The sequence below is a fragment of the Trifolium pratense genome, linkage group LG5, assembly GCF_020283565.1.
Source record: "Trifolium pratense cultivar HEN17-A07 linkage group LG5, ARS_RC_1.1, whole genome shotgun sequence".
NCBI lineage: Eukaryota > Viridiplantae > Streptophyta > Magnoliopsida > Fabales > Fabaceae > Trifolium > Trifolium pratense.
The window spans coordinates 55,216,650-55,244,025 of NC_060063.1; the positions used below are offsets into that span (position 1 = coordinate 55,216,650).

The following is a 27,376-nucleotide window of genomic DNA, read 5'->3' on the forward strand; positions in this document are numbered from 1 at the left end:
ACCAAAAATTAAGGTTAATTTTGGCTTAGACAAATGTTCATGTGAAGGGCATGAACAAGTAGTGTCAACTGTGTACCAAGCAAAATAAGAGATCTCGATATTTTGTTAAATGTTTGTCATAGTTACCACCAATACATATATCATTTTCTCAAAATATCCACACACAAAGTTGCAATAGATAGTAGAGACATACCTTTGATTCAGCCCGAGACCAAACAACTGGTGAGTCCACTCACAGCTACAAAAAAACCTGGATGTTGAACAAATATCTTATGTTCAATTTTGTTACTTGTCTTAAGATGTTTCTGATTTGAGACTTTTAAGAAGACAAAAGACATTGAGAAATTGAATATCCTTTCAACATCCAGCTTTATTTTGTAGCTACGAGCAAAGTCACGCTAACAGCTATAAAAGCATATTGGGAACAAATTTTGTGAAGTGGTGTTTTGAATGGAAGGAGGTAAAAAGAATAAAAATTCTAAGGGATGAATGAAGCTATGCTATTGTTGGTGGAAATTAGTGATGGGATATGATGAAAATTTTGAGGTTGTTATTGGTTGCTGGTTTGATTCTGAAAGAAATGGTGGCTCTCAGAGTATTTTGAAGCTAGAAATATTTCTTTTTCGATCTTCTTTGTGACTTGTGAGAGTTCTCTATTCCTCCCTCACCCTTTTATGGTTTGAAATTGAATCTCCATTTTTTAAATATTTTTGTACTATAAATTTGTTTTTGTGACTTGTACTATTTGTTGTACAGAGGCATGCCTGCAAAACAATTATGTGGTTGTTACACCACTGTGTTGACTGTTGAATAGATGAAAATGGTAACTGGAAAAGAGAGTACATAATAAAGAAATTTTGACTTTGTGCTGCTTTTGGTTAATATTGTTACTTTGCTTATGTGACCAGTGAGAATACACTTCGACCTTTAATTGAAGATTTAATAACTAAAACAAACATCCATAAAATCTACTATAAATTAAACATTATAAAAATGTAGGAACAAAATCATGAACTATGGGACATAAATCACCCCAGTAACAAAGGCAAATAAGAAAACCCGGAAACATGAAGAAATGCTAAGACCTATATAGAAAATGAGGGTCAACAAATTGCCTGAATTATGTATGCTACAAATGAATCATTCTGACATTTCACTGGCTGCTATTATGCAAAAGTTTTGTACATGAAGGATGAAGTTTGAGATTTGCTATGGTGGTTGGACTGCAAACACTTTAGCTTCGGTTTATTTGAACTGCAGAAAACAAATCAAATATTAAAACAGGTTATGCTGTGTTAATAATAATCATAACGGTGATCAAGTGATAACAAAACAATAAAATTAAGGTACACCGTTTCATAAATAAAATTAAGGTGTACAATCATAGGATGATGTTTAATGGAAATTGGGGACTTGGAATAGTGCAATAGGAAGACAATTGCAATGATTGAAAACTCCCTTTTGGGTTTTCTTTAACAACACATAAAACAGAAAATCTTGAACTAGGGATAGATATAACAACCAAGAAGGGCTTCAAATTCAAGGAACATGGGATGCCTAACACCACACCAACTTTGCCCAATTGTCATTACCATATGAAGTTTGTAATGGGCGGAGCGTTAACCAACAACAACCAAGTTTTTTCCCACTAAGTGAATACATGGATCAATTGATGCCAACCAGTTCCATGTAAATCAAAGATGTATAATACCTTCAAGTGTTCACCCACATAGGATCCAGAGAGAAAAGTTTCTCATTTCTTGAGCCAGAAGTAGGAGTTCTAGGTGGTGGAGCATGTACAGTAATTGGAAGAACCCATTCAGTTTTTTCCCTTCCTTCAATCAGAAGTGGATGCTCGTACCTACGATTCAGAAGCCGTTTAAATTTAAATGACAAATTCCTGTAAGAATCATACTAAACACAATTTCTTCAACAATGAAAACTAAAGAAATATATGGTTCAAATTTTAAAAACTATGGATTAGGAAGCCTTTATAGTACATGTACATTAAGTATGAAATTGACAAAAAAAAAATGTAGAGTTAAGCCAAAGATAGAATATTTGTGGGCTATGAATTATCGAATTGAATGAGTTGCTTTAAGACAGACCAAAATGCACACATGGGTGAATATGAGAGGAAGAGGTTAAGAGTGAGACTCATACTTTGTCCAATCCAAATATTTTGGAGTTGTGTAAAACTCGAAGCGCAGAACCCATTGTACAGATACGTGTGGAGTGGAGAAGGTCATTGGACCATCCATGGGGACAGAAAAAAGGAAACTTGTCTGGACCAGATCTGCAACAACCTCGTGATGATCACTCTGAACCTAAAAACACAATTGAGATTATATATTTCAGAATCAGAAGCCAATATTATATTGAAACGTATATATATTCTCCTGGTTTTTCATAAAGGAACAGCAGCAACTACCTTTGTGATTGTTGGGGAATTCCTTCGAGAAGGATGGACAAAGCGTCTATTTATAGTTTCTGAAGTTTCCAATGTTACTGATATCTGTAAAATGATAATTATAAAAATAAACTCCAATGCATCAATCACAATAAACCATTTTCCAATTACTCATTTAAATCTCCACTGCTAATTAAAGTCCGCTCACCTCAAGGCATCTCCTAGCTCCTTCCTTGTGAAAGAAAGTTAGAGTTCCACCTATCTGTAACCATAAAGTTGTCATTTTATTGATTTCTTAACTTGTGCACATTATCCAACTATGCATGAATATATTTACCATGTCGCTGAAGTAATAAGTTGAATCGGAATTTTTAGGGGAAAATTTCAGCAAAACTTGATCATCAAGTCTGATGTTATAAGACCTTCCTCTAACAAAGCCTTCTGCTGCAGAAAATGTCTGTACAAAATTAACTAATGCAGAATCTAAAAATAAATGAAGAACATTATCAATTTGTATCCAAACCAGACTAAAACGTTTTAGAAGTGAATAAAATGTGTATCAATTTACATGATAAAGGTTCAACGGCTCCAGCTTCCGGTGAAGAGGAGACTCCTGCGTCATCTTCTGCAGGCTTTCCGAACTTCTGTTGTGAGCGTGGGGTGACCATGGTAAATGACTTCTGGGTTGATAGGACATCTGTTTGCTAAATGAATTATTATTTGGCAAAGTATGTCCTTGATTAAAATCAAAAGATGACTACTATTAAACAGACACCAATTAACTAACTTGACACAATTTCAGAACTAAGTTTTTTGACAATCACAATTTCAGAACTAAGTTCCTACATGAAAAATATGCATTTTCAAAAATAAACTACATAAATATATAAGCTTAGATTTTTAACTTACCAGCACCCGAGTCAGATAATACTTCAGCAACAGACAACCGGGGAAGTGCTATATTTGAAGATAAACTTGTCCGGTGACCTTCTAAAGCATCCCTGTTCAATGATCTAGCAGAAGAAGATCGCAATGATAGAGAACTCCCAAAGCCTCTGACCATATTTGGGTTATATGAAGAAACAGATGAGATATCATCCCTTGAGCTGTCATAACCCTCCTCAACACCATCATCAATATCATTTGCTCTAACCTGTAAAGAAATTATTATATTTTACAACAACAGTCAAGAAAAATGGACAGCATGCACTGCAACCAGAAATTAGAGAAATGCATAAGTCCCATAAAAGAATTTGAAATATAGTACAGTACAGATAATCGATAACCAGAACTAAATTGGGAAAGAGGTTTAGACTCAAAAGGGGGAAAACGGAGAATAACTAAGGATGAAACCAAATCAAACAAAACAGGGAAAAGAATAACATTATCAAAACACAAGTGGAACAAAATGAAACAAGCCACTACAAATGCGAAGCTTAATTTACCGAATAAAAGGAACTGAAAGTTTTATAATGAAAAACAAATAAAAGGCATTCTTAAAACAATAGGTGGCAAACAAAGTTAGGCTAAACCACAGATAAGTTTAGTTTACCGAATAAAAAATATCACCAATAGCATACCCAATCGGCATCTCCATCCATCTCTTTCCAAAATATATCCAGTTGTACAGTAGTTGAGGGAACAATATCTGAAAACATAAACATGTGGATATTTTACTTACAAATGCAGATTAAGATGCCTAACACTTTCTGAAGCCTCATCACATAAAGAATGTATAGGTGTAAAAGAACAACAAACTTATCATTGATAGTATCTGATTATCTGCATTACATTTTTATAAACAATTAACATATTATCCGATCAATGATAACGGGTAACATCAAAGTTTGTCAAGTTTCGCATCTCCTAGAATCTAGAGACATTACCTAAACAGAGCTTAAAAAGCATGGACAATCCACACCTTAAAGCTGGTTGTGTGCAGTTGAATTAGACTCAAAATTTATTGATACAAGATTATATCCTATATCTGGATGTATTGTTCACACACTAGGCCAATAGCCAGGCGCATGAATGGTGCATTGAAGACCCAAAATCTAATGATATAAGAGTGTATCCTAAAGATATAAATAGGGTTTATAAAATGCCAATAGCACCAAGTCATCATGTGTGTAACATGACAAAAAAATATTTATAATTATAATGGCTTTAAATAATGTCTTCTTTCTTAGGTCTTCACGTGTCCATCTTAATGGGACTAATGTGTACTGACAATTTGATCCACTTTTTTCGCTGGTTTGATAGCACAGACATTTAGCCACCAAAACAAGCAATTCCCCTTCATTCTTAAACAAGCAACAAGCCTCCCAAGTCCCAACTAACAACAAATATCTCTCCCCCACACCCGACCAAAGAAAGTCTGATATAATTAATTGATCTTTCAAAAAAATTTCATCAGTCTTATGTACTAGAAACCCAGAACTCAAACATGTTCACAAGGTCCTCTTACAACAATTAGAGTCTTAAATACTAGAAAAAACTTATCAAGTTATAACTATACAAGAAAACAAACAATTGAACAAATGATTAACTAATTGCAAGTCAATGAACATGACAATGAAGGATTAGGCTATCAAATGGCTCTGTGAAAAATATTAAACATGAAACAATTGGTAGCAACAAAGCATGACAGTATCAGGGTAAAGTAAACAGCGGCAAACAAGAACTAAAATGCCTACGAGTAAATATAAATCTGCCACGTACGCATCTAGCAGAAACTATATTTGTTCTGCATTAACATTGAAAATTCATGATAAACCTTTTTCATCAAATGGGGTGATTTTTTTCTTTTGCTATTACAAAGCACTCATAGTTAAAAGTTTATACAGGAGTATATCTTCAAACTTAATCCTTTATAAAATTAATTAATACTATTCCTAATTAGAAAAAAATCAAGTAATCTCTAGAGCGAAGTCAGAATCTATCTTAATAGGTTTATGGAAGAACTAAAAAAAAAAAATGAAAGTCAGCAGCCAAACTAACCATCATCCATTGGAGAGCCACTGCTTTTCTGGTTTACCCATATTTGTAATGGAACCCGAACTTCCTGCATAATTAAAAGTTACATGTTAAAAATCGGAAAATAGGCATATTATTACGAGACTTGGTGCAAAAATAACAGCTATTAATAGTTGTAAGTATGTAACCTTTACTGAACATAAAAAACAAAGCCTAGGAATTATACCATTGAGCAAGAATTGAACTTTATTCTGTAATTCCACTTTTTGTTAAATTAAAAGAATAGGAACAGCAGGAATTGAACTATAGACCACGTGGTAATAGAAGCTTTGATACTATGTCACGAAGACGTGAACCAACTCTCCTAAAATTTTAAGCTAAGCTAAAGGCCCGTGATGGTTTTCATATAATATCTCCAGAAAATTCAGCATGAAAATAACACGATGCAAAATACATTCCGGTATAATCGTAGCAAGGCATTGCAAAACCAACCAAATCAGTGACATCGTTTGTTGGCTCTGTGCGAGATTGCCCATTTTCTAGTATTAGCCACCCTCCGGTCACTGAACTTCTAACATAATACAAATAGCGAATGTTTGAACCCTTGTATGATGGTGGAATAATGCTAGGCAGCATTGTTCTCACAACATCTGCAATTAATATTCAAAGACAATCTCGTGAGTTATCGAAAAGCCAGTAAATTAGCAACTAAAAAAAATTTCATGTTGTCTTGCTGTCTTTTGTTTTAGAGCATTAATCATTTAGTGTAGAACTTGACATACATGATTTGCTTGCTCTGGCATTAATAATCTGGTTTGCTACTAGGACTGGTGTTGAAGAGTCAATAAAAACATGTTCACCTGAAACAAAAATGCAGATTTCAACAACAACAATACAGGAATGAAACTATAAATTCTCATCAGGGCTTTAATAATTAAAGCAAAACAACCATCACCCAAATAACCTATGAAGCACAAAAACCAGACACGACACTGACACGATGACGCCAATAATAATTTGAGAAAATGACATAATTCAATGTAATCACATGCGTCGATGTCGGACACCAACATGAGTCAGAAACCAGGACACGCCTAATCCGAGGAACATTTGTGCTTCATAGCAAATAACTACTACATCCCTCCCCTAAATATAGCACTCTCTTGAGATTAATTCTTGTTCCTTTTTATAGGACCCCCTTTCAAAATTTCAACTACATTAATCATTTATTTATCAACATACCCCTAATTATGATAAATCTTTTCCTAGAGTCTGTAATAAACACTATGATTATAATCATAAACTAATTCTCTCTGATGAAGATTAAACTTTAAATCAATATCAATTGTCAATAAATTTAATACTATGGCCAATTTTCTTAATTCTTGCGATTCAGTTAACAGGATTCTATATTCCGGAACAAAGGTATAGTTTAGTGGTAAAAGTGTGATTCGTTCTATAGATCCCTTAATAGTTAAGGGGTCTCTTGCGTGATTCATATTCATACTCTAAGACATTAAGTGCAATCACCGTAGCACCGACACTTCTGATTAAAGGTGTATCAGTGTCCGACACGGACACATTGTGATTACATTCAATTATATCATTTTCTCAAATAATTACTGGTGTCGACACGTCTATGCCAGGTATGTTTGTTAGTGCTTCATAGAATGCAATGCAATTATTCAAATTCAATTGTGTATAACAACCAACCTCTTCTTTGCCTTGAATCATGCAAAGGCTTCTGAGTAACAAACCATTGAGTATCCAATTTCTCAATCCCTCTGATCTCAAAACCAAGTCTTTCCATCAAAAATGAATACTCATTTGAAGGATTTGAGATCTGAATAGTAACAATAACTGGATCACCAGGTCTATAAACTTGTTTATCAGTATCAACCTTCAATGTAGGAACAACCACTTCTTTCTTCGATGAATTCTTATCTTCTGAACGTGAATCTCCACCTCCAAAAAACAATAACCTACCTTTTAACATTGCTTTTTTGCTTCAAATTTTGAAGAAAAAAATTGTGGATTTTCCCTGCAAAATAAGCGATCAATTTTTGCAATTGATGAATATATGAAATTGTAATGAGAATTTGATTTGAAAGGGAAATTGAAGGAATGGAATTGAAGGAGTTACCAGCAATAATGATCTGAGCTGCAGAGTGTTGTTTCTTCTTCTCAGACGGGATCTGATCTGAGTCGCAGAAAAAAATCAATTATCGATATAGTTAGATTTATTGAATACATTGGTATTGAATATTTCAATTTCAATAAATTTTGTTTGTCAAAAAAAAAATTCAATAAATTTTGAGATAGAAAATAAATAAAATACTCTACCAAAATAAATAAATAAATAAAATAAAAATGGAGGTATTTTGCTGTAAAAAAAATTTGATGTATTTGGCTTTTTTTTTCCTTACACAATTTATATGTTTTTTAAAAAGAATATTTTTTTATCGATCGTTACTTGGTTCAGTGATGATTGGCGTTGAACTTGGTAGGGAGGACCACGGTTCGATCCCCACAACTGCGATCGGGAGGGGACTGGAACCACTTGATGCCAGAACCGACCTCCGAACCAGATTCAACTTATGGTGAAAGCTAAAAAAAAAAATTCAATAGAAAAAGTGACAATTATACCAAAACCAAACTTAACCCAAAAAACTCCCTGGAATCGGCTTCCAAAACCAAACATCATCCTTTGAAGACAAAGTAACCGACGCCAACAAATTCTTCAAAGAGGTAACAAGTGCGGCTTCCCATTGAAAAAGGGACCTACGCCAAGTGAAAGACCAAAGAAATGATTTTGCGTTAAAGATATGTCATTGTTTAATGAACTCAAAGAAATGATTTTTACGGGCTTTAGCCCTCTTTTTCTACCAAAAAAAAAAGAGAAAAGAAATTATTTTTACGGGCTTTAGCTTTCTTTTTCTACCAAAAAAAAAAAAGACAAAAGAAATGATTTTTACATAAAAAAATTATTTTCACGTTAATTTAACCCGTATATCTGAAGATAAAATTTCATACTATAGAATCTCTAAATTACTTATTAGTATAGGTGGTTGAAAGTGACGAGTAGTACTTTAGCTTTGAACTGCCATAGGTGGTGGTCTAGTCCTTTGCTCTGCTTGGGCCTTGTTTAGTTTCTTTTGGTTCCTGTTTTTTGGACTTCAGTTGTAACCTTGTTTAGTCTTTTTGGCACGTCTTGTGCTAATAGACTATATATATATATATATATATATATATATATATATATATCTCATTTTGGCTTGTTCAAAAAAAAAGTATCATCCTTCTATAAAAAAATTTCATCAAAAAAAAAAAAAGAAAAGTATGAATTTTTATTAAAATAAAATGGTACTACTAATCATCATTTTAGGACCACATGTCAAGATTTGAATTTTATCCTTTAAAATTATAAAGAAAAACTTTACACTATATTTGAATGTTGAAGTGACCGCAAAGAGAGAAATAAGAGAGAAGAAAGATAGAAGAGAATTTGAGTAGAAATTTTATATAGCTTTGATGAATAGAAAAGTAAGAAGAGATAAATTAATAAAAATGGAAAAATGACAAATTTATCCTTTTTGACACAATCATCTTACTTAATATTGAGAAAGAAATATTAACTAAACTAATGTTTACTTACTTTTAGAACAAAGTGTTATATCTCTTTTACAATGTTTATCTTTAAAGTTTACTAAAAAATTATGATGATGATATTTAAAGTGTAAAATAAACAAGGGTTAAATGAGTTGTTTGTACTTTTACACATCTCAAATTTTATTTTTAGTTTTTATAAATTAATCTGTAAAAAAAAGTAAGACTTAATCTTCTTGTATCATCCTCTTGGTGTTCGCTTCAAGCCATACAATAATTTCTCCAACCTATAGACTTTATTTTACTTTAGCCACATATCCCACAAATTTAATAAATGCAGATTTAATATTTATTTTATGTATTTTCTAATTATTTTAAGCTGAAAAAGAAATAAGCATGCGAATTGGATTTAGCCTTGCAACATGAGCAAATACCTCAAAATAATTAATTAATATCAGGTTTTTGTTTGTAGGCTTAGCTATCAACCTCACTTTGAAACAATCAATCTCACCATTGAAGTTGTATTTCGTCTTGTACATCCACTTCACTCGCAAAAACTAGTCACCACCACAACCACTCAGCGCAACCACCAATAAGAGGGAAGGAGAATCCAGACACCCTAAGAGGAACCACACAACTTGAAAAATTCAATCACCACATCCTTACATCGCCTTACTGAACTAACACAAGAGATGGTGCATCTCCCATCCGTAGAAGAAGTAAGGACTACCAGAACTTTTACCTAAAAACATATACATACGATTGGCGGAATCTTTCAGCTTTTTTATGCACCTTGGTATGCGTGCCTAGATAGAAAAGATATACATGGTCCACCAACATTGACTTTTTGTTTCCAGATGGTCCACCGACATTGATATAGACTGGTGTCAATAAATTGTATTTTTTGTTGTATAAATAACATTTCTCTTTTTCTATAGTTTGTAATAAATTTTATTGCATGTGTACTAATCACTAAATTTGAATACTTTTTAATTAGAATTCAATTCTATTATGAGAGTTTAGTTTCTTCCCATTAAATTCAATCATTTGGTTTAACAGCTTTGTCTAACATAACATTGGTGCATGATGCCGCACAAGTCTTCGATATTTTTATAATTAATATGAATTTTACAAAATTCACAGCTGGATGAAAAGTTTATATCGTTTAGACCATGTATAAATTTTTTAAATTTTTTTGAAAATCATTTGATATGTTATTGAGACCTATCAAAATTAACGGTATTTAATAAAAATCCATAAACCGTTAATTTTGATGGGTCCCGATAACATATCAAATGATTTTCAATTTTTTTTAAAAAATTTATGAATGATCTATACGATATAAATTTTCAATTCAACGGTATAAAATTTGTATTTGTTATAGTGTTTTCGGTGACTTGTGCATGATACGCAACTTGAAAGACTTCTGCAACATAGACTTTGCCCGATTTAACATTGTTATTAATCAAAACTATTTTATTTTTTTGGTAGAAAAATCAAAACTATTTTATTTATATTTAAAAATGGAATAACAAATTTAATCACACTAACACAAGAATCTTCGCACCTTCTTCTCTTGTAGTTGAATCATCCTCACAATGATACTGAGAGAAAAAAAGCGTTATTGTAGCCGTTATTATCACGCAACAAACTCCTTCCCCTTCCATTACTCCATCAACTTATATTTCCAATTTTACCCCTACCGACTAAAAAAAACGAACTCCTTCAACTTTCTTACATCTGTATAAATACCATCAACGAACCTAACCATATTTTCCAATATCACAACATTTCTCAGATTCACTTTTTTTTTTCTCTCTCTCCTCTTTCTCCCAAAGGTAACGCTTCTCAAATTCATCTTCAATTCGCGCTTTCGCGTTTTCAATTTCAATTTCGCTTAGATCTAATTGAATTTATCTCCGATCCATGTTTTCTCTCTGTTATTATTCGTTGCGATATTCTATGTTCCGCGCGCATTGTTTGATTTTGAATATTCATTTGTTTGATGAATACGAAATTGAATTTGACTGAATTTTTAACATTGATTAGAGATGGATTCGTGATCTTGCTTATAGTTTTGTGATTTTTTTGAAATTCGTGTTTTGATTTTGCTGAGTTGAATAAGAATTTTTGCTGAATTTTTTAACATTGATTAGTTAGCGGATTTGTGATCCTGCTCATAGTTTTGTTATTTTTGAAATTCACATGTTTGATTTGATGTTGTAGTTTGTGAAGATTAAGAAATTTAGCTGATTTTTTTAACATTGATTAGGTAGTGGATTTGTGATCTTGTGTGATTTTTTGAAATTCATGTGTTTGATGTTGCCGCATGCGAAGAATACGAAATTAATTTAACTGAATGTAACATTGATTTAGGGATTGGATTTGTGATCTTGCTCTCAGTTTTGTGATTTTAATTTTGTTTTTCATCTCTATGGTTTCTGATTGATGAAATAATGCTGTTATTCTAGTTTTGATTTTTGTTTTGATGAGATTGTACTGGTTTTAGTGTATGTGATATTGTTCTGCCTTTAGATCTGAAATTTTGATTAATGGTATTGCCTTGCGTGGGAAAATTTAATGAGAATTTATGTATCTGCTTGATCTGTTGATTCACATTTCTGAATTAGGTGAGTTTGGTGAAACATGTCTATTGTATAAGCAAGTGTAGATATAAGCAACTGTATGTAGATTTTAATATGATAGGTTACATACATGGATGTATAAGATCGAATACATTTTCCGTTCTTTTGTCGGTAGCCTAAGTGAAACCATAATCTTATCTAAATGAAGTATTTCCGATTGTTCAGACCTGGATCCTCTCAATCCAGTTTTATCTCAATCTCTCTGAACAATATATTTTATCCGTTTGAGTAATCTAAGAGCGGAAAGACCAAATTCCACATATTGAAAGAAATACACCGTAACAAAACTAATATGTGAAAAACAGAGTTTGTACAACAACAACAAAAAACCCTCAGAATCATTACCCCAAAATTGTGTTGCTTCTTCAACAACACACAGCTGTCATTTCATTTGTACCCTCCGACTGCGTGTATCTTCCTCTTCAATCCTCATCCATTATGTTTTACTTCCATTTAATTTTTATTGATTTACAAAGCTTACATTAGTGTGAAATTACAGAAGATCAGATCAATTCTTAGATTGTATGCTAAAGAATAACTATATAAAATATGAAACCAACCATGGAATAAAGAATGATTGTATGAGAGACGCAAACAATTATATCTTTCATCCAAACAGTACGTCATGTTTGGTCGCTGCCGCTGTGCCGATGCCAAACCACTGCTACTATGTACGTAACGACGATAAAATCAAACGGTCGTATCACCTCTAAAAAAATCAGCGGAGGCAGCACAGTTGCCACATACTAGATCTGTTGCACTGTCGCCACCTGTAGATCTGTTGTGCTGTCACCACCGCCAACATTTTGCAGAAAAAATATTTTTATGGTGTATTTCATTTCAGCATGGTGCTTTTATTATAGTACGTTAGATTAATTTAATTAATTCTAATGGCTGAGATTTATGGTTGACAGAGATTGAGAGACAAGCGGATTGAGAGGATCCGCTTCTATGATTGTTCAATTTTTTATTATTTCTTCATTAAGTGTGTGATTTGCCATTACTGGAATGGTTGTTTTACCATATAGCATTTTTCCTTATCAATTTGATGATTTTGTGGAATATTTCAATCAGTGGTGTGACGGGATACACATATAGACATACTTGTATTTTCAAAATAAATAATTTGTCTTGGACTCGTCATAATATTTGCTTGGATTTTTTTATTTGCAGATAAAGACAGTTTAGTTGCTACTACCCATGGGAAGTGTTGAAACCTCAAACAAGGTATTCATTGTTGTGTCACACATGGACTTGCTTTTGCTCTTAGCTTTTTTACATATTAACCGGTTCTTTTGAAAATCTGATTGGACTATGTATTTCTCATGCTTATTATACAGTTGTACATAATTTGTAGAATCGAACTTTGAAAATATACTTTTCCATGATAGAATATGCTGTACATACATACAACTATATATTTTTTAAATTTAAATAATATGGTTTGGATTCCTATTAGTGAGATTGTGTCAATTTTAATGCAGTAAGGATTCCAACTATTTTTTCAATACTTTGTTCAATTCTAGCGTGTCATTTTCAATGCAGTATTGATTTCAACTGTTTTTTCAATCCTTTATTTGAGGATGCAAAAGTTATCAATTTTGATGCGTGATAATGTCAGCTGATTTGTTAATCCTTCATTTGTTTGCAGGATACAAATGGAAGCCTGCTAAACAAAAATCCTACAATTGTGTTTGTGTTAGGTGAGCAATGATTAATTGCATTCAATTTAACAGATCTTCATAGTCATTTCCTTCTAAATGAGCTGTTAATAAAATCCTGCTGTATTTGATTATTTCTGTTGAACACATATACTTTCTTCATTGCTCCAGTTTATCTACAACATAGCAGTTTTGCGGCTAATACACGGATCTTCAATTAATTGTTGAGTTTTGCTACCGATAAATCCTTTCTTCTGGCTTTAAATGGGGCCCCCCGCAAGTGGACGGTTGGATTGGACCTCTCGGGTTAGTCGGTCCTAGGCCTGATACCGAGTTTTCAAAAAATAAAAATAATAATTACCCTAGAGTTGTGGTAGTTTCTTGGTGGTTCTGATATTAGTGTGTTTGGATAAACCACTAAATTACGCACTTATATATAATAGGCAATCGTGTATGAGATTTAACTCCGCGTAGCTATTTCTGTAAGCTCTTATGTGAGCTTATTGAAATAAGTTTAAAACAGCTTCTGGTCATTTCATAAGCCTTTCAAAACATAAACAATTGCTAATGCCTTAAGATTAACCTAAATAAACTGCAATTAAGCTCTTCCAAATGAATCCATAGTTGAAATGTGCATCAGTTTTTACCAATTACCAGCTATTACTAACTTAACTTAAGGTGCAACACTTATTGTTTACATCATTTTTAGTGTTCTTTTTCCTTTCAAACACATGTATTTATTTATTTATCCATTTTTCTCTATTGTGTTCATTGTTGAAGTTACAGATTACTTTTTTTCTTATATAAGTTGATTATTGTTCTAATAACGTTAATGGTACAGGTGGCCCTGGCAGTGGAAAGGGTACCCAATGTGCAAATGTTGTCGAACATTTTGGGTATACTCACCTCAGTGCTGGTGATCTTCTGAGAGCAGAGATAAAATCCGGCTCTGAAAATGGGTAAAGATTATATGAAGATAGTGATAAATTCATAGTCCCGTTTCACTGACTGTTTATTGTAGTCCCTTTTGCTCTATTAAAATTAGTAAATGGCTAGTTTAATATATAATTTCACCGACGATCACTTTTTATGAAAAAATCAATTCCTGTAAATCCCGTGAGAAATTGGGTACTATGATATGATTCTGAGCATTGAGTTTAAGTTGTCCATATCTTTACGAATTAACACATTTATTTCTGATGTTTAACAGCACAATGATCCAGAATATGATTAAAGAAGGAAAAATTGTTCCCTCCGAGGTAACAATTAAGCTTCTACAACGAGCAATTCAGGAAAGTGGCAATGATAAATTTCTTATTGATGGTTTTCCTCGCAATGAGGAAAACCGTGCAGCATTTGAGAAAGTGGTAATTCCTAATTGCTATTGTCCCCAATAGAACTTTTTCATTTATAGTTGTCTTCAAAACAGATACATGTACTTCACTGTAGAACATATTCTAACTTTTAATTTCCAAAATGCATTATGGCTTTGCAGACAGGAATAGAGCCAACATTTGTCTTATATTTTGATTGCCCTGAGGAAGAGATGGAGAGACGACTTCTTAGTAGGAACCAGGTTAGACAACATACGACGTATACTAAAAAATATGTATCCATTTCATTATGCTTTTCAGTACTTGATATTGGATGTTAATTATAAAAGGGTAGAGAAGACGACAACATTGAAACAATAAGGAAACGGTTCAAGGTTTTCTTGGAGTCTAGCCTCCCTGTGATTAATTATTATGATGCAAAGGGAAAAGTTCGCAAGGTAATTGATAGTTGTACTTTTTCAATGTTTTGGTAAGTTTATTGTTTGCCTCATATACTAAAGGACATAGCATATTATCTGTTTTAGATTGATGCTGCAAGGCCCGTTGAAGAGGTATTTGAGTCTGTCAAAGCAGTTTTTGGTCCAAAAACTGAAAAGGTAAATCACTATGTTCGCTTTATGTCAAAACTTTATATGTACAAGTTCCATTTTTTGTCAAAGAGAAAATTTGGAAATCAATGTCATTATTGTTAATATGGAATGTATTTATGTGATATTGAAATATGTTGTATGTATACTAAACTATAAAGTAACTCATGCCTTGCATGGGTTTTAAAAGAAATTTAATTTTATGTACACTATTAATATTAATTATCATATTTTGTGTTTTACCTTGCATTTTGGATCAATTCACTTCTTTTTTTTTTTTTTTAAGAAAATAACTATTAGAGCAAGACTAAAAAAAGATGGGTAAGAGAATGTTCAAAGAATTTAGTCTGAAGTGCAATTTTAGTTCTCCTATTTTGACCCACTGTAATTTTGATCTCCCAATTGTTAATTGCACAATTTAAGTCCTCCATGTCAAAACTTTTGACCCATCCACGATTTTGATGATGTGACAATAAATTAGGTGACCTATTTTAATGTCATGACTTTCACTTGTCTTGTTTTCAATACCAGGTCACTTAAATTATTGCCATGTCATCAAATTGGGTGTTCAAAATTTCTTAAATGGAGACTAAAATTGCGATTTGGACGAAATAGAGGACTAAAACTGCATTTAAGCCATATTTTTATTTAAAGAAATTCTACGTGGCATTTAAATTTAAATAGAGATATAGACATAACAATTTCATTAGAATTTTCCAATAAAAAACTAAGTTCAATTCTATGGTGCACAAGTGAGACATGTCTTGCATCATGCACAAGTTGGTTTCTACCATTGGATCAATAAATCACAGCGTTGGATTAAATGATATATGATGCGACTAATTCAATGGTAAAAAACACACTTGTGCATGGTAAAAGACAATTTTGTTTGTGCACACTGCACATTAGACAAAGTCAGAAAACTAATTGTTCGCGCACAACTTGTGCGTTTGAGAAAAGACAAATGAAAAAAAATAATTAATGGAGTATATGAACATGCTGCCACTAAGGAAGGTACAGAATTTTGAAATTTTGGGAAGTTCAAAAAGTTGCAACTCCATTTCAATAAATTCCAAAACTTCTTCCGCACCAATGCCATGGCATCATTTTCACTTTTTCACTTCTCTTACAAATGAGAACTTCCTTATAAGTACATGCTAGAGCACCTTGAAATTATAAATGATGGAATTTTCACGATAGAAATGACGATGAAATATAAAATTTAGTTTGTGTCATTCAAACTGCTATATTTTCCAGGAATTGATGTTTATCTATGGTATTTGCAGGCTAATTGAGTTTATCACCATTGATTTCATGCTGGATATTTAAGAGGTAAAAGTTGCATCATGAATGGTAAAAGATTGCATATATTTCATTTTTTGCATATGATGGATGCATTTTGCTTGCTGTATTTTGTTCTTGAAACCTTTTATAATCATCTAACTAGTGGGATAAATAATGTATCGAGTAGGTGTTGGGAAAAAATAGATTCTTTGTAAAGTACGAGAGAATTATGGTTAGGACGTGGAACAATGGGAATCTCTTATTTCCCAATTCTGCATGAAAGTTCATATCATCTGAAAATATTATTAGATCTAGATATATACTCCTAAAAGCAAGGCATTGATTCTCTTTTGGGTGTACCTTTCATATTTATGTCTAGGCACCCTGTCTGGATAAGATGACACGATCAATCATCTTGTGTAATAACTTCAGAATAGATATTTTCCTAGTCTATGTGGTTAGTGCTGAAAGTAAAGAATATTCTGATGAAATTGATAAGAAAAGAAAGGCACATGGCTGGTGCTTACTCCTGCATCTTGAACCATCCATGTTGCGACTATAACTTTGGTCTATATTATTTGGTTTGATCATATTTGTGCTTAATTTCTTTGGTCTATTATTTTCTTTACAACTAGGTCTATAAAATAACATTTTATATATTCTAAAATTGTTACTTATTCAGTGATGTGATGAGCCATTGTCATTATCGTCAAAATTGTAAATGCATCTTCAAGTGTTTATTTGTTGGTCAATTTGGTCATCAAATGTATTTTTTATTAATTATTTTGTTCGTCAAATGTGTTTTTTGTTAGTCAATGTAGTCTATAAAATTAGAAACAATGCATTTGCAATTTTGATATATTTAGGGAATATAATGACTGTCTCGCACTCAAGGATCAAAATGATTGTTTATCCAAAAATTTATTATACTGTGTTTGTTGTATATGAAATTTCTACAATTCACGTCTCACTATTAAGTAGTATTATGGTGTGATTTAATTAGATTAGATGCATGCAAAATAAATATTTACATGATCAGTGCATAAAGATTTCTCTTTGTTATATGTGTTATATGGTGAATGAAATTACTCTTTAAAACTATTTATTTACTCATATTTCATACATTGACTTCAACGTAGTGTGAGTTTCATTTGTTTTTGTTGATGCTGATTTATTATTTGTCCCATTATTGTTTTTTCAGGTCACATTAGTGTTGGCTGCTTGTTCTTTTGCCCCACATTTTGTTCTAGATATAGAAAAATGTATTTTTATACCTGAGGTTTTTGCCTCTATATTCTATTGTTTGTACCCTGTGGACTCATTCATTTATTACAAATAACGAATTTTGTTTGGCTTATTATTTACTTATTTTAGGTGAAATGTTTGAGTTATGTATAACGTTGGTGGTAAATCATTACCGGTGAAATTGAAAGACTAGTTCTGTATATCATAATGTCTATGAACACACTCGATTTTTGCTCTATGAACACACTCGATGACTGTTCTTTATATTTTTGACTTCATTCACCTTAGTCTAGCCTATTAGTTGCCTTTTTGTGACTCAGCTTTCAAAGAGAGCATAATTGTTAAGATTTTAGCACATGAGAAGATTCATACTCAAAACACTAATCTATTAGATGAGAGGATTTTATGGTTTAAGAATCACATTGAATATTTTTATCTACTTACTATGAATTTTTAATTGTCGTTTATCGGCATTGTCAAATAGGCATGCATTTATACATAGATTTTAAATAGGAGTATAATTTTGGGCTAAAAATAATTGATGCTATTTTTTTTTGGAAATTTTCTCATTCCATCCATTCACTTTCTCGCCTATTCTCCTAGCGCGGAAAAAAATTCGGAAAATACGTTCCGAATTGTTTTTCTATTGTAAAATTTACACTATAAAAAATTCGGAAAACATTTTTCAAATTGCTAGGAAGTAGGGGAGAAAGTGAGTGGACGGAATGAAAAAATTTCTTTTTTTTTGGTTTACAAGAGGGCCGAAGTCACTATTTGGGGAGTACTAACTCCAATAACATCAACTAAAAAACAAGCACTAGCTTGAGCAGCACATTGCTCATATATAATCCATCACCATTTTGCACGGCATACTTGCTAACTCCAATAATCGATACTAATCACCATTTATACGCCATATTTGCTTACTCCAATAATTGATACTACTTTTTTTTGGGTTCCCCGCCTATGCAGTAGTGCAACGCATGTGTGACACACGAGAAGCTCAGTAGCTTGCTACTGTAGCTACTGTAGTGACTTATCCCCCTAAAAAAAATAATTTAATATCATGTGATCCATTGGATCACATATCAGATATTAAACTGATAAGAACATATCAGAGGAAGAGTTATTTATTATAGTTTTTTCTATGTCAAGAGAGTTATTATAGCTACACGTGAATTTAACGGTAATAGTAAAAAATTTGACGGGAGGGACTAACTAATTGAACGACATAAAAGATAAGGGACCAACTTAAAACTTTTAAAAAACAAGCGACTAACTTAAAGTCTAAAATAAAGATAAATGACCAAATGTGTAATTAAGCCAAAAATAAAATGTCAACATTCCCTTCCTGGGAATGGTGGTTCATGTGGGGAGGTTGGGCATATACCCAAGAGAAAACTGGTTAGGCACACACTCATGAAAAGAAAAAATGTAAAGCAAAAATAATATTGTCACATCACTTAATATTTCCTTTTTTATTTTATTTGGCTTATGTATATGTGCCTAAATATTTTTTTCTTGGGTTTGTGCCCAAGCAAGTCTTTCTCAACAGTGATTATTTTAAAAAATATGTAAAAACTTCTTGCTTCGTTACATTGTAAAGTAGCCAAACAATAGAATGAGATATCTACTTCATTCCATTCCGCTCAATTTGATTACATTGCGTTCCTTTCCGCTCCATTATGTCCCATCAATCCAATCATAGTCTAACAGCATATATTAACATGACTCTTAATTATTTACTTATGGTAATAAAGATAGTTTCACTTGGACTTTGTCGAATCATCATTTTTTATGCTACCTCATTTTTTTTAAAAAAAATAACCAGCTACATCACAAATTTTTGTGCCAAGAATAGAGGGGATAAAACGTTCAATTTTAAAATATGGGAACCAATTTTGTTAAAATGGTAAAATAAGAGAGACCAAAAATAGAATTAATGTGGTTTTCAATTTTGATCAAAATTGAATAGTTTGTGGTCTGTGTTGCTGATCAAATATTAATCAACTAATAATGTGGTCATACAAAAATCGAGAAAAATAATACTTACAAACTGTAAAAATCAAATTTAGGTGTATCAAACCACCATCATTAACTGTAGGCTACATATAATACAACACACTGAAGACAGTCAAATAGAAACCAAGCTCATCGTACCCAAGAAACCGAATCAATTTCATCCCTTGCTGCTTTATATAGTTCAAGCCTTTGAAAACATTGTTGTCTTCTCTCCATCACGGTAGGATCTTCGTCTAACAACTCTGCTAACTGTTTAGCCTGCGCCGACATTATAGCAAACAAAATCTCAGGGATATGAAAACACGAAAAACAGGAATTATGTGCATAATGGTATATATGACAAAAAAAGTCGAGGTTAAAGATAAACGAAATTGAAATGCATAGATATGGAAGAGAAGATATCAGAGAGGGGGAGAGAGAGAGAGAGAGAGAGAGAGAGAGAGAGAGAGAGAGAGAGAGTACCTCTTTCTTCCCTATTTGTGTGTAGAAATAGTTTAGCAATGATTGTTTTGCTTCTCTGACCTGACAATAAACCACAGCCTTTGGAATAGTGATCCTGAGTGTTTCCGACACCATACCTATGTAGGATAACACATTTGATCCAATCCTTCTAAAATGCCCATCACCATATCGATCCTCATTTGAGCCGGCACGATTAGATGGATCAGTAGGTTGAGCTGATTTAGTAGGTTGAGATGGATTAGTAGGTGGAGCTGATTTAGTAGGTTGAGCTGGATTACCAGCTGGTCCAGCTCTCTCCATTTCTTGAGGAAGTTTCCGGAAGAAATCCACAGTAAGATACGTAGACTCCATATCCACAAGCCGAATAGTTGTCTTCTTACTCTCGTCGCGGAACCTCTCTAGAGCCTCATTTGAAGCTGCAGCTAGTTCGGCTTGAAAAGTAGGGAAACGTCTAAGTTCCTGTTCAGAGACAAAATTTATCCTTTACCGGCTATTCTCGAACATTTAAAACAGGGTTACTACAAAATGAATCCAGAAATTTTTACCTCAGTTTCACCAATTGATTTTCTCACAAGTTCTTTTAAAACGAAGTGAACCTACATCCAAATCATAGAGATACAGCTTAATACTTTTATTCAAGTTAGCTTTAACACATACATAAAAGAAAAGAACTATGACAGCTTACAGCATCGACTGAAGCTTCGGCTGGGCCTCTAAAGAAACTGAGAGTCCCCTCAATCAGTCGCCGGTAACCTTGCTCTGGGGCAATTAAGTGAGGCTGGTAACCATCTGCCTCTGACACCACTTTCTTCACATTTTGAAGAGACAGATGTTTGTCAATTGGAAGCTTCCGTAAAGCAGCAGGAAGCTGATTGTCAAAGACATTATATATTCTATCTCCTCCTGACCGTCTATGACAATAAACACGAGAGATGAGTGTGTAACCAAAGAGACATATCAATTTGTCCATCAGATAACAAGCTAACTTCATAACTATCATTCGAAATTGGTTAAATATTCAGTTGGTATATTAATTAAATCTTTGTCATGCCTTGCATAGTAGTGTGCAGTAGTTTTTCTCAAAAAGAACCAGCAGTGAAAACAAAAATGAGAATAACTCAACAAATAGTGCATGTTGAGTTGAGACATCAAATTGAATCTTTGCCTGATGGTTATAGTAAAAAGAATCAAATATGAAGTTAGAAATAAGTGCACTTTTAGATCAATTTTTTTTCTTTTTTCCCATTTTTAGAAGCTGGGACTAAAAAACATTGTTTTACCAAAGTATGGACCAAAAACATCAAGTTACAAACAGTAGTCCAACACACAGAAAATTCATATATAATATAATAGAGCAAAAGTAGAGCATGATAGTATATATTTACCCTCCATCTAAATGCTCTTTGAATACCCGCTCAAATTTGCGGCAAAGTTCAAGGATGGTGTATAGTTGCGCCTAAAAGAGAAAGGCACAGTTAAAACATTATTTTGATGGATGTATATAAAGCCTACACTCTTTTTGAAATAATTACAAATGCAAACTGCTCACCCCCGCATCAACAGCAATTGGTCTCCCAAGATGATCCATCTCTGATTCAAGTTCTTCGATGCTTTTGTTTATCAAAGATGTTATACTAGGTATACGTGCCTTAATTACTTTCTCCAAGTGCTGCAAAATAATCAAACGGTATTACTATACCATATTTCACTAAAGGCAAAAAACTTTCCATAATACAAACCTCTGAGAGAAGTTTTGCAAGGTACTCTGAACCCATTTTACTGGCTAAGTGGCCATAGTCCGGACTGGTTTCAAAATACTCGACCTCCTTGCGTCTAGCAACAATCATATCAACATTTTTGTTGATATCTGCTTGAGATCGATTTACTATACCAACCCAAGGATGTTGCAGACGATAAGATCTCCCTTCAAGGACCTAAAAGCGAATAAAAACAGGTGAAACTCTGAAAGGACAAACCAATTGTACAAGGAATCATGCCAGAGTGTGAGTGAGAGAGATTACATCCAATGCATTAGTTCCTTTGTCCATCAAATCCAGCTTTGTCAACACTCCAAATGTCCTCTCACCTGGACAGTTTACAAACAAGGATTTTAGTGACAATTACTCAGACAAAGGTAAGAAGCAATCAATACATGGAACATTAAAAATACCTGAGGGATCCACTTCCCTAGAAAGTTTGATAGCATCGGAAGTTGCTATGTCCTGGTTGGCTGGAGATATAGCCAGTATGATACAATTAGGCTGCCAAAAGCATAAACTGTTGGTTAAAGCAAATATGCATATCGATGGCATCCCTTGTTAATTCATCACCGTTAAGAACTTCAACAAGGTAATAAAGTGGTACCCACACCAAAGAAACATAGTAAGGAATTTTGTTTGGAAATAAACAGTTTAGAATTGCAGCTCCAATGCAATAAATGAAAAGAGCATTAACACAATAATGTACTGTTGTGAACCATGTCTAACTCTAATGATTGACCATTATATTAAATCCCCAATCTCTCTTAATGGTTTCGCCTATAACTTTCTTTGGTCTCTTTATCTCTAGCAATTGAATGATTCTCTATTTAATTTACCCTCAATACTAGTGCTTCTATGAACTATGGGTCTTCTCCACACATACACAAACCATCGAAAATGAGACTCTCCTATATTTTCATTCATAATATTATCTTGTCTTGTCTGGCAACTCATCCAACATGTCATTTTCATCTATCCAAGATGGCAACAATGCTTACTTTCTACTTTCTTACTGATTCTTCACCATCAAACATTCATTCCCATTTAGCATAAACCTTTTCCTTATATTGATATTGTGGAGCAACATCCAATCAAATCATTCAACCAGAAGAATGAGGATAAATTAAGACAAAATGGGAAAAACTTCGTTTTACCTTCTCAACATAAGATCGAACCATGTCTTCAATTTCTTGAACAGTACTCTCAGGCTGTCCGTCTGAAAATGACAGTTGTAAACATTTTAACTAAGTTTATCATATTATGCAAAATATTTTTTTAACAAAATTCACAGTAAAACTTTATACTAATAATTATAACAGTAGAATGCAAATTATACCTACAGCGACTTTAGTCAACCCCGGTAAATCAATCAAAGTTAGGTTGACAACTGCTCAAAATAAACAAAGAAATTGAATTAGGAACTAAACCAAATGTGATAGGTACACTTCAAATAACAATTGAATTACTAGTCACTTTCAATCCACATCCACAAACACACAAATATACACTTAGACCTTTATAAAATGGAAGAAATATATATGCTAAATTAAGAAGTAATAATTCAAAAACTCTTTTAAGTGCAGTTCTTATAACCTGAAACACAAAAACTAAGGAACATCACTTTCAATTCAAGAGTAAATTGCAAAAGAGGTGGATGCCACTAGCAAGAGAGCAAGTGATTACGTAAATCCTACTAAAGTGCTAATCCTCCTGCCTGCTAAAATGGAAGCAACAATTATGAGACATAGCAATTTTCTATATCATTGTGCTTGTCCAACAAACAAGGAAAATTCTTTCTCTTGTACATTCACAACTTGGCTGAGCAAAACAGGAGGGAATTTTGTGAAGCAGATTCCAAGATTTGGATGGAAAATGATGCAAGGGATTTGTTTGAAGCAGAAGATTTTGCATCTTTCATTTTAAAGAATTGGATTCTTGATTCCTTATAGTGTTCAGGCAATGATGGTTGTGACGGAGCGTACATTGCCAGCAAGCACACAGTGTAAGGAACAGTTATATTGATCGACTAATACACTACTTGGGCTATTGCATTTTGTTTTCTTTCAAAAAGGTAGGGAAAGACCATTACCTCTGTTTTCTTTATTTCAACATATACTAAAATTTCCTATAATTCAAAATTTCAAAAGTAAACATGGAAGTGTAGACCACGAGTTTATAGCAAACCATCTAATAAAATTTTCGGAAAAGGACAACAATTGAAGCGGACCTTTTGGAGAATAAATGCTAAGATGAATTGGAATAGGAGATATTTGCTTTGTTTTTCCCGTAATTCTATCAGTTTCGTCCTGAATTTCCTGGCGTACTATGGCTGCAAAAGGAAAACCAAATTTAAGAATAAAGGCATAAATATTATTCATATTTATAAACTACACTAAAAAAAAGATCGAGGGATAGCATGCAAATTATTGTACCATTAAGCTTGATTATTAGTCCATGAATATTAATGATTAATGATGAGAAACAAATCACTTGAAAGATTAATGCTATGATTAAGTAAACAATGTAAACGAGTCTAATAGAGTAAAGTATACAATCTGCCACCAAAATTATAGGAGAAACACACATGCAAACAATTAAAACATGATAGAGGCAGATAAATATAATATACATATATAAAACCAAACAGGTTCAACAGGCTCCCCAACGAGTAACAAACATAACTTTAGTTACAAGCAACCGATCAATTAATAGAGGAAACAAAAACAAGGGTTTCTTATTCCCATAATTAGACAATATGCAATCAGGCGTTACAATCTATGGAGCACCGACACTTCATATCAAAGGCTCGACACATGTGATTACATTAAAATATTTCATTTTCTCAGTATGATGTTTGGTGTCCGTGTCTATATCACTGTCACAGCTTCATAGGTTACAAGCTTACAATCAAGTCTCAACTAAATAATCAAAAGTATCAATTTATCAATTTATAAGTCCATACAGAGTAAAAAAACTCTGGCTTTAAATAGGGGCCCCGCAAGTGGGCGGTGGAATTGGTCCCCTTGGATTAGTCGGTCCTAGGGCCGGATACAAGTTTTCAATTTTATTTATTTTATCAATTTATAAAGTACAAAACAGTTATTAATGAAATGTGAAAAACAATACAAATACAAAAGAAGAAAGAAAACAGAATATATAGATAATAATTAACTAGAGTACAACATTACCATAATCGGTTATCTTTCTCCCCGGTCTATGAAGAAACTCAGCATACTCCTTTTCACCATCATCTATCTTATGAAGCTGCAACACCAATGGACGCCTTGTCACAATCCCTGCAATTCAAAATCAAAATCAAAATCAATTTCAAATTCCACTTCAAATTCAATTCACAAACATACACACACGCACACACACACATCAACATCAACTTACAAATCACAAACAAAACAAACAAAAAAAACTATTAAACTATACTTAATTCCTATAACAAAAAATATCACAAAAAAAAAAAAAAAATCTAAAAAAAATTGAAAAATCTAAACAAACAAAAAAAAGGAAAAAGAAAGAACCTGATCCTCTAGGAAGAAAGTCACGTCCAACGATACTTTCCAAAACCGAAGATTTACCTGAACTCTGTTTTCATTTCCAAAAATAAATAAAACAAAATTAGAAATTAAATAAAATGAAGTTGAAATTGAAATTGAGTGTTTGGAAGGTTCTAGAAACGTTACCTGACCACCGAGGACGGCGACGGAAGGAAGAGCTTCCCATAAAGAAGAGAAGGTGTTGTTGTTATCGGAACCGCCATAGTCACCAAGCTTAGTACAAGCTTGTTGGATTCTGTTCACTAATCCGATTAAACTTCCCATAGTCGTCATCTTGAACAAAACAAGAAGAAGAAAAAGATGATGATGATGATGATTTTCAGGTGAAAACTAGTGTGGAGTTTTGAAGAAGAGAGAGAATTGCAGAAGAGAGAAAAAAGAGAGATTAAGGTGTTTTTTGGAGAAGAAAGTCAAGTCACGTTTCAAAGAAAGGCGGAAGAAGAAACGAAGATGATAGAAGCGTGGACTGGACGGGGTCTTTGAAACATTGGTTTAAACTTTAAATTACTTATATATCCCTCCCTCAATGTTAACTAGGGTGATCGTATCCGAACCAATCCTAAAGTAAAATCGCAAATCGAACTAATCCAAACTGAAACCGCAAAATCATTTTTCTTCTAAACCGCATGGTTTGGTTTGATTTGCAATTTTTATTTCATAAAAACGAACCAAACCAAACCACACCGCACCGCGAGCATCCTCAAAACTATGTCAGGGTAACCCAAATTGATTTCTTAGCAAAGTTCGGAACTTCATCTGATGCTGTCTCATAATTATGAGAAACTAATACATCAAAAAGACATAAAAAAAGATCGAATAAATGAAAGAAATAAAAAATGAAATCGAGCGAATTGACAAAAAAAAAAGAGACAAACGAATCTAAAATTTCTCATTTATTCACTAGATACATTTTTAACCAATTGAAAAAAAGAAAAGCAAAAGAGAGTGGTGATTAAGAAAAAAGTTAAGAAAAGCTTGTAAAGAAAAAAGTTAGGAAGGGAGTGGTGTGATGGTCATTGTTTTGAACGTTGAAAGATGGACGTTTGTTTGTTTAAAGATGGAAAGCAAAAGGCGGCCCCAAAACCCACTCCATTGTTCTTTTTTGTACTTCCGTTGCCATAGTTGTTAAAGAAAAAGGACAGTAAAATCATACTTTTGGTTTCTAAAACATTACTAAAAATAGTGCTGAATACTGAATTGTGAATTCTGATTGATAAATGATAAGGTACAAATAATGTACCCAACAAAAAATAAAATGATAATTTAGTCAATAAAATAAAATCGTAAGGTATAATAAATTACTACCATAGAATTTCGTTTTTTTAACAGGCACTATCATAGATGTCACGATCATATTTTTATCTACTTTTTTTATAACTATTACTGAAAATAGTTTATAAATTGTCAAAATTGTTCATGCGGCCTGTTACATTATTTTATTTATTGTAACAAATTAAAGTATTTTTTAAATTTCTTTTCAAATTGATTGTTTAACACTTTAACTTCATATTATCGAGATTGACATTTTTTCAGTTTTAGTTAAAAAATATCATATGTTAATGTGACTATCATTATTACAAAGATGATGTACTTCCTCCGCTCACAATGAATGAGTAAGTTGATTCTTGTACATCATTTATACATATTGGTTTGATCATATTTTTTATAATTTTTATTATTATATAATTAAAGATATTAATCGTCAAAATTATGCATTGACATACATGAAACAGATGAAGTAATTTTAATAATTTTTTACACATCGATTCTAATGTGTGCGGTGAAAAGAAATCAAAAGCTTTGAGAAACGTCTGC

At 32.8% G+C, this 27,376-nt stretch overlaps 3 protein-coding genes and 1 pseudogene across 4 annotated transcripts; 1 reads left to right on the plus strand and 3 right to left on the minus strand.

Annotated features, from left to right (window-relative positions):
- Positions 1–945: 945 nt before the first annotated feature.
- Positions 946–7,790, minus strand: LOC123883312. The gene is made up of 14 exons (XM_045932070.1): positions 7,530–7,790; positions 7,100–7,427; positions 6,169–6,246; positions 5,879–6,036; positions 5,411–5,474; positions 3,991–4,058; positions 3,320–3,563; positions 2,979–3,107; positions 2,748–2,854; positions 2,619–2,672; positions 2,432–2,515; positions 2,164–2,327; positions 1,712–1,861; positions 946–1,254 (listed from the first exon to the last, which is right to left on the minus strand). Exons 2-13 carry the CDS (start codon positions 7,380–7,382, stop codon positions 1,714–1,716), a joined length of 1,581 nt encoding a protein of 526 aa, XP_045788026.1. The 5' UTR covers positions 7,383–7,427; positions 7,530–7,790; the 3' UTR covers positions 946–1,254; positions 1,712–1,713.
- Positions 7,791–10,535: 2,745 nt separating this feature from the next.
- LOC123883313 (UMP-CMP kinase 3-like) lies at positions 10,536–18,012 on the plus strand. Of its 2 annotated transcripts, XM_045932071.1 has the most exons (10): positions 10,536–10,830; positions 12,811–12,864; positions 13,289–13,340; positions 14,140–14,257; positions 14,509–14,665; positions 14,794–14,874; positions 14,962–15,069; positions 15,157–15,228; positions 16,506–16,551; positions 17,705–18,012. In XM_045932071.1, exons 2-9 carry the CDS (start codon positions 12,838–12,840, stop codon positions 16,512–16,514), a joined length of 624 nt encoding a protein of 207 aa, XP_045788027.1. In that variant the 5' UTR covers positions 10,536–10,830; positions 12,811–12,837; the 3' UTR covers positions 16,515–16,551; positions 17,705–18,012. The 2 variants fall into 2 exon arrangements, 1 of the variants encoding a protein (XP_045788027.1); XR_006800158.1 differs by having other exon boundaries at positions 10,585–10,830; positions 15,157–16,551.
- Positions 18,013–18,698: 686 nt separating this feature from the next.
- On the minus strand, positions 18,699–18,878 carry LOC123887741 (annotated as a pseudogene).
- Positions 18,879–19,682: 804 nt separating this feature from the next.
- LOC123883314 (phragmoplastin DRP1E-like) lies at positions 19,683–26,042 on the minus strand. Its single transcript, XM_045932072.1, has 15 exons — positions 25,688–26,042; positions 25,526–25,589; positions 25,181–25,288; positions 24,220–24,321; positions 23,329–23,379; positions 23,147–23,208; positions 22,403–22,493; positions 22,254–22,318; positions 21,972–22,166; positions 21,782–21,901; positions 21,618–21,688; positions 20,918–21,143; positions 20,778–20,828; positions 20,233–20,691; positions 19,683–20,028 (listed from the first exon to the last, which is right to left on the minus strand). Exons 1-15 carry the CDS (start codon positions 25,832–25,834, stop codon positions 19,900–19,902), a joined length of 1,941 nt encoding a protein of 646 aa, XP_045788028.1. The 5' UTR covers positions 25,835–26,042; the 3' UTR covers positions 19,683–19,899.
- Between the last annotated feature and the right edge of the window lie 1,334 nt (positions 26,043–27,376).

Excerpts from the sequence above, each read along its gene's own strand:
- LOC123883314 (XM_045932072.1), bottom strand. The coding sequence starts at position 25,834 with ATGACGACTATGGGAAGTTTAATCGGATTAGTGAACAGAATCCAACAA. Across the intron at positions 23,380-24,219 it reads TAGCATTTATTCTCCAAAAG|TTGTCAACCTAACTTTGATT; the intron begins GTCCGCTTCAAT and ends TATTTTGAGCAG. Across the intron at positions 20,029-20,232 it reads CACAAATAGGGAAGAAAGAG|GCTAAACAGTTAGCAGAGTT; the intron begins GTACTCTCTCTC and ends ATGTCGGCGCAG.
- LOC123883312 (XM_045932070.1), bottom strand. The coding sequence starts at position 7,382 with ATGTTAAAAGGTAGGTTATTGTTTTTTGGAGGTGGAGATTCACGTTCA. Across the intron at positions 3,564-3,990 it reads TGGATGGAGATGCCGATTGG|GTTAGAGCAAATGATATTGA; the intron begins GTATGCTATTGG and ends ATTTCTTTACAG. Across the intron at positions 2,516-2,618 it reads GAGCTAGGAGATGCCTTGAG|ATATCAGTAACATTGGAAAC; the intron begins GTGAGCGGACTT and ends ATCATTTTACAG.
- LOC123883313 (XM_045932071.1), top strand. The coding sequence starts at position 12,838 with ATGGGAAGTGTTGAAACCTCAAACAAG. Across the intron at positions 12,865-13,288 it reads GTGTTGAAACCTCAAACAAG|GATACAAATGGAAGCCTGCT; the intron begins GTATTCATTGTT and ends ATTTGTTTGCAG. Across the intron at positions 13,341-14,139 it reads TACAATTGTGTTTGTGTTAG|GTGGCCCTGGCAGTGGAAAG; the intron begins GTGAGCAATGAT and ends TTAATGGTACAG.